This window comes from Rhamphochromis longiceps, linkage group LG8 (genome assembly GCF_057381845.1).
Source record: "Rhamphochromis longiceps isolate RC_006_pf linkage group LG8, R_longiceps_female_GT1.1, whole genome shotgun sequence".
Lineage (NCBI taxonomy): Eukaryota > Metazoa > Chordata > Actinopteri > Cichliformes > Cichlidae > Rhamphochromis > Rhamphochromis longiceps.
The window spans coordinates 22,303,810-22,310,974 of NC_140564.1; the positions used below are offsets into that span (position 1 = coordinate 22,303,810).

Consider the following 7,165-nt stretch of genomic DNA (forward strand, 5'->3'; position numbering starts at 1 on the left):
TTTTGACGTCAGTGCTAAATTAAAATGGGAAGGCGTTTCAACTTTTGATTTCACACTGATTGAAAAGCACCTGAAGGCAGCGTCAGACCGGATGTTACGCCGTCTTCATGTCCGCACGTCCTCCAGTGTTTTTGAAAAAGCGGCGGTTACAGCTTCGCCGGCTTGTTGACGAAGCGATAGCAGTGGGGGTTTTTTTTTCGCTTCTCTCCAGCACAGGAACAAAACACAAGTAAGCCGTGTTTCTTTTCTCTTTTTTGTCACAAAGAAGCAGAACATGGGTTAAATTAGCCGACATTGAATGGTTTCTGGCTGTTGTTAGAGAGAGCTAACCTCGCTCAAGTCGGCTAAAGCTAACTAGCAGAGTGGCTAGGCTGAAACTTGAACTGCGCAGTTGCGTTTTGGTGGTTATCTTACGTGACCGAAATTTAAACTGCTGCACTTCAAAAAAAAAAAAAAAAAAAATCGTAAACATAGTTGCTAGAAAGCTAATTTATACTCTTGCCGGTTTTGTAACTTAAAAGCTTATTTGGATCTTGACAGATGTTCCTTTAATTTTTGTAGGCTCCTGGTGCTTGTGACAGCCTTTACTGCACCAGGATCATGCAACAGCAGCAGTATTCAAAAGAACGTGGATATGGGCTCCTGGGGAAGCTGTGTCTTGGGCCAAAAAAGCTGGAGGGAAAGACCTTCTACCTGGACAATGTGAAGAAACAGCCAACAGTCCTGCTTTTGGAATCCATCTCTCTTTTTGGAGGGGTAAGCATATGTTAAGATAGCCTGCCAGTGGAACCTTTTTTTACAGGCGCTTAAAAGGCTGTTGTTTAAAGGCTGTCGCATTGTATTTAAAATATATCTTCAAAAGTGTCTGTAAGAAGACAGACACTTTTTGATATAGATGACAAAAGCATCAATCTTGAGTCTTTTAAACCTTTGAATAATGGATTTAGTCTTGAATTCTGCACGCATACAACCCTAATAACGAATATATTGATCGTCCTCACTGATCTGATCTTTTCTTTTGTATGTCATTGCCTGTACTCGTGTCTGTTTTCTTTAGAAAACAAAGTATTATTACTGTTGATAAACACTTGATAAGTCCAAATGGTCAGTGAACACTTACAGTACATCCACTGGACTGAGGTTAGATTTTGCATTCATCAGAAACTCACATGGATATTGTTTTAATTTTTTTTTTTTTCTTTTGAAGAGGGTCGAGAGTTTTCTACACAAGGATGTAAACTTTGTTGTGACTGGAAACAAAGAAGGCCTGGACAAGAAGAGTATTGTTTCCAAGGGTGGGGCAAGTCAATCAGCCCAACAACTGATTAAGCAGCGGGACAACGGCCTCATCAAGCAGCGACCTGGAACTCCCAGGCCAATGGTACTTTATCTCCTTTTATCACTTTCAGTCAGGCTTTTGGTTAGCTATCAAATACCACAAATCTATTTTGGCAGATGATTTACTGCCCTGAAACCTGGAAAGCTACTCTGAAAACATTCTAACACAAGATCACTAAAAAGATCAAACTCATTAGGCATTAGTGTAAGTTAAAATGAACTACACTGTATAACTGCACTGCATTTGTGTCTATAGGCTTGCAGCAGTCGAGGGAAAGCGCTGCTCGAAAAAGCCATTCGCAACAATGTAAGTCAATGAAGACAAAATTCTCTTTATAAGTACTGATGATGTATTTTGATATTTTAATTCTTCACTGTCTCTTTTTTGATGAATCTGCCTTGTAGGAACGACTGCAGGGAAGCAGTGTTTTGTCCAGTGCTCGATCATGGGGAGTCAAGATTTTGCATGTGGATGGTATCCTTTTGACTAAATTTAATGGAATTTCACAACACACCATGATTAACATGCAGTGAGCCTATGCTCACAGCAGATGGCATTGTGTGATTGCTCATGTTTTCTTGTATGCTGCTATTTTAATGCGGCTTTTAATTGGAGTTGTCTGCTGTGTACCAGTTTGTGGCTGTTTATCTTGTCCAAGGAACAATCAGAAACTTGGCAAAGCGCTACATCAAATCCAGACTGTTCCTAAAGTGGCTGGACTTGAACTATTGTGTTATTTTCAGTACTCAAAAGTATCTTTTTAGGAGAGATGTCTACAGTGTCCTTTGTACTTTGTTTTAAACTCAGTGCCCAGATTAAATAAACATTATTTGTGTTTTGCACATTGAAAGTTGTTCCTTAATGTGTTATCAGATGTCCTCTGTTATCTGAAACATTTAACTCGAGAGAGCTTCAGTACTAAACACAAGAGGGCAGAGGTGAGGTGTTTGAGCTGTTTATCTTTTCACATCATTTGACAGATTTCCTGTTGTAGCGGTTTTTAGATTTTAGGGCTGGAAAATGGTAACGATAGCGAGCAAACACATGATGGAGACCAATTAAAACTGAATGAAGTAAAAGATATAGTTGATGTTGGTTTCATATTGATGATTTTTATTTTTACTGCAGAAGACTGGCACTAAACATCAAGGCTCTCCTGCTGTCAAGGGTAAGTCTGTGGTTATGTTTTGATTCAATTTCCTCACATTTGTACTTTGGCTAATTTATTTGTCTTTTCCTTCTCAAATCTGCTGTCAACAGCTTTGGCTTTGAGATCCCCGTATCTTAAAATTGAAGACTTGAGCAGGTGAGTTCCCTCTTTTGAGGAGTTCAGTTTATATTTAAGGAAGAGAAAGTTTATTTCTTTCCTTTAGAAATCAGTCAAAAAAAAAAAGAAATCAGTCACGCCTAGTTTTAGAATAGCTTAAAATAACAAGATACTCCGATGTTTTAAGTTAATTTTTTTTCTTCCCCAAATTAAATCCTAGTCAGTAAAGATAGACAAGTTGGGATTTAGCAAGGCAAAGGAAGGTTTTTCTTTCTCCCCCAAGGCCTGCAAAGCCTCATTTAATGGTTCGGTGTCAGATTCGAGCCTTTTTTAGAGGGTTAAGCATACTGACAGTGAAGCAGCAGTGGGGGGCAGTGATCTATCCCATTGTTTCTGCCCGTCTTGCCCCACTGGGTGCTGGTTCTGGAGGTGTGTATTTCAGCCCAGTTGAATTTCTTGTAATGTGAGAGCTCCCCTCCCACTGAGGCAGCTCCCCAGGAGGCCAGAGCTCAACTGGATACGATTTCTATTTGATGAGGCTTTGCAAGCTCCACTGCCCCTTCCTGCAGGGGATCTCTGTGTGCTAACAGAGCCCATCATTTGCGCTCTCATTTCAGTTAATTGATGTGATCTGGCTAATGTGTATGGGCCATTGCTATGACATAGAACCCATGGCATCTGGACTGCTAGATACAGTCTATCTCAAATAAGTTTTTGAAAAGTGGTTAATATAGCTTCAAAATGCTTCAGTTATATAATTACTGTATTACTGAGTCAGTCTTTATATTCTTAGTGTTGTAATGTTGAAACATTGATACAGACATTTTTATTTGGTTTTTCATTTTTTTCTATTGTTCCTCCCTCTGTTATTCTGCCATGTAAACAGGAAATACAAGCCTTTGCACATGCAGTCTATGACCTTCCCAGATCTGTACTACGCTGGTCGATTCGGTCCCTTTGAATGTCCTCCTCCTCCTCGGTTTGAAAAGAAGACAGAGATGGAGGAAACCAAAACAAGGTTTGTTCACATGTGGTTGGCTAACTGTTTGAATAATACTGAGAGATATATATATATATATATATATATATATATATATATATATATATATATATATATATATATATATATATATATATATATATATATATATATATATATATATATATATATATATATATATATTACAAACTGTTTGATTATTTTTCATTTTTGAATAAATGGTTGAAATGATGGTGGAAATAAATTGCACTCCATGAAGAAAGTGTTTTATTGTGTAAAAAGTATTTTGAGGGTTCATAATATTTGTATTTTTCTTAATTAGGGTCAAGAAAGTTGAAAGTAGCATTCAAGAAAAATCCCAAAGTAAATCCCCACTTAGTTGTAACCCTTCACCTTGGCGACCACGCAAAAAGGACCCTTCTTACTGTGAATGCTGCCAACAATCATTCACAAATCTGGAAGAGGTAGGAATTTTTTTTTTAATTATTATTTAAAGCAAATAGAAGTTGGTTCCTTTGGGTGATTTTGTTCATTTTCATGGTGTGGGTTTTTGTTTTTGTTTTTTTTGTCCTTGAAGCACTTGCAGTCCAATCAGCACCGCACATTTGTGCTGGATCCTTTGAATTACAGCTTGGTGGATGAGCTTGTGGTTGATATGCTTCCAGAATTTGATCCCAATCCACCCCAGCAAGAAGAACTGAGCAGGTCAGCTTGGATTATGAAATATTTTGATATAGATTTATTTATATATATATTTTTTTCTGTTTTCAACTGATTGTCTGTATCCTTCTCTAGACTTCCAACTCCTTTGCCTATCCATGATGTCTGTGAACTGGAGCCTCTTTCTGATGCCGAGACGGAGCATACTGTTCAGGCCCTGCGGAGACGAGGTTCATCATTAAATACTCACCTTTCCAGCCCTACCAGGGGTCCTCTTTCCTGTCCAGGCCCTGCCAGTCCATCACCAGGAGTTCAGTTTACCGTCCCAAATCCAGGCGCTCAGTCTTTCAATCATGTGACAAACTGCCAGCTGCCTGATATGCATCCTCAGGCTTTGAGTCCAGTCATGCCTGTATTAAAACCTGAAGTAGAAGCCCAGGACTCAGTCAATCAACTGCCTGAAATTCAGCGTCTCTCTCCATGTCCCCTCTCTGACCCTTTCTCCCTGCCTCCAGTCCTCAGCCCCCAAGTCCCCTATTCCTACATTATAAATCCTCAAAGTCCTTACTCAGACCCCCCTGTCCTCAGTCCCCAACCATACATCACAGAGGAGCCTGTGGAAGGATCAACTGAGGATGGTGTGTTTACATTTGCCTCAGCATTCAGAGATTTTCTCTCCACCCCACCAATTACCTCTGGGGCTGTGACCAATGCAGGAAGAGCAAAAACGGACAACGTTGTTGAGTTTGCTGGGCTTGTGTGTTCTAACAGAGATTTGGAGTGCACCACGCGATCTTCTGGTAGATCTCGTTCCCTTCCTCGTCAGTCAGAAATCGCAGTAAACTCCAAAAAGCGCAGTCGATCTGCCAGCCCTGAATGTAGCAACAGTAAAAGGATGAGGACAACAAAGACTGGTAACAGTGATAGCTGGACGGGACAAAATATTAAACCACCAAAACCACAAAGTGACAATACAGCAAAGAGTGAATGCGCTTTACTCTTGGACAAGCTCCGTTATGAAATCTCTCAGTCTTGTCTCAGTTCAACTGTCTCTTCAACATTTACTACTGTGGATATGTTTGTTTTAAAACAGACTTGTAGTACGTTTTGTTTTCCGAGTGCACAGAATTTAGCTCGATCCTCTGTCAAAATTGACCCGGTTGCCACTCAACCAGTCGACTTCCACACTGATAAATGTCACAGTGGGATTTCTAGTCAAGAATCTCAGCGTTCAGTATCTCACTCTACCTCAATCTGTATCGAGCCAGGCCTCATCCCAGACCTGGCAAAGCTCTCTCCATCATCCTCAGAGTCAGACTGGGACTGTGACCTGCTGTCACAGCTGGGCCCGACCTCAGCTACACCTCTGGCTTCCACTGAACAGAACTGTGAGCTCGACAAGGAACTACTCCACAGGCCGTGTCCCTGGATGCACAACACCAGCTACGAGTCGCACCTGCATACTGTCCTTAAGCCATCAACCCCATCCGCCTCAATGTGCGGGGAAGAAAGGGACCCTTTTAGCAGGACTGTGGTACAGATTGTAGAGGTTCAGCACTGACAGCTATTTTCTTGACTTTTTTGTGAAAGATGCGAAGCACAAAAGCCCTTTGTACACTGAATAAATATTTAAAATTAGGGCTTAATTTCAGATTTAATTGTCTTCTGCATTACATGCTGATTAATTTATCCTGCATCTTCCCAAGAATTTGAATCCTGTTGATGATCATGTTCCTCTTGAACCCTCATTGTGCATAGTCCTCTTAATAGTATTGTGTGTTGTGCTGACTGCAGTCGCTCAGGCAGCTCTGTTCGGGAACTTGTGGCGATACTGAGAATTTAATGAGGCCTTCCTGAAAGGGGGCATTATTCAATTACTGTAAGTGCTGCGCCTGGATCAGGTCCCACATATGCTGGTGTTGATGGTCAAACAGACGAGGCGTTCACAGGGTGGAGGACTGACGAACTGTGAGCCAAATCACCTGATTAATGTCAAAAAGCTCTTCCTGCATTTTGAGGGTGGGACAGAGGACTGGCTTTGTCAAGGAGAAGCAAGTCAGGTTTATTAGATATACAGTATGAGGTCATCTACCAATAAATACCATTTTTGGACATCTTTGATATGATGAAATGGTCTATAAAGTCCAGAACTCACTGCTGCTTCTAAACATGAAAAAAAGGTCACAATGTGACAAAGGGAATGCAACATGATTTTTGCATATGGAGGTATGTCAGTTGTCTCTGGGAATGTGAATTGAAACCTTGTACAGTGTTTTTTTTTTTTTTTAATAAATGTTTTTATTCATAAATATCCCCCCTCTGTGTGCTTTAAAAAGCTTCTTTTTTTTTCCATGTGTGGTGAAGACTTTATAAATGCTGACTGTATGTCAAACTTAAATAAGTGATGGATGAAGCAAGGGCAGCAGCAAGTCGATGTGTCCCGTTTGGCTCATCAGACCAGCTGATATGAACAGTATTTGATATGTTCTCCTCATCCCAGTTTTCATTAATACTAACTGCCCAGTTTTCACCCAACCGATAAGTGAATCATATTATTGCGTATATATAATTCAAATATATTCATTTACATAATTCTTTCGGGATAATGGCTTTAATTCAATATTAATTATAAGAAAATGTATTTATTATTCTAATCGACAGGGCAAAGAAAATACACTTAGCTCATCTGCATTATAAATAATAAACCACTGTTTGAAGTGCATTAGATGGATGGCATGCATTTGAAGTCCTTAAAATAATGCCTGAATCTTGACGGTGATATCAGGTGTTTCCCTTCGGGCTCCCGGGCCCGAGTGCTGGATCCATTAGTGTGTGGGTGGTCCCGTCACGCCCCACGTGCCGCTTGTTTCCTCGCGCAGCCTCACTCAGTAACGAGGCC

The 7,165-nt window shown here is 40.4% G+C and overlaps 1 protein-coding gene across 1 annotated transcript; it reads left to right on the plus strand.

The window, feature by feature from the left end:
* Nucleotides 1-76: 76 nt before the first annotated feature.
* Nucleotides 77-6,564, plus strand: dbf4b (DBF4B-CDC7 kinase regulatory subunit). Its single transcript, XM_085416493.1, has 12 exons — nucleotides 77-229; nucleotides 562-756; nucleotides 1,208-1,381; nucleotides 1,595-1,645; nucleotides 1,744-1,813; nucleotides 2,213-2,277; nucleotides 2,468-2,507; nucleotides 2,600-2,645; nucleotides 3,493-3,624; nucleotides 3,929-4,070; nucleotides 4,184-4,311; nucleotides 4,402-6,564. The coding sequence occupies exons 2-12, from the start codon at nucleotides 601-603 to the stop codon at nucleotides 5,825-5,827; spliced, it is 2,430 nt and encodes an 809-aa protein (XP_085272619.1). The 5' UTR covers nucleotides 77-229; nucleotides 562-600; the 3' UTR covers nucleotides 5,828-6,564.
* Nucleotides 6,565-7,165: the final 601 nt, after the last annotated feature.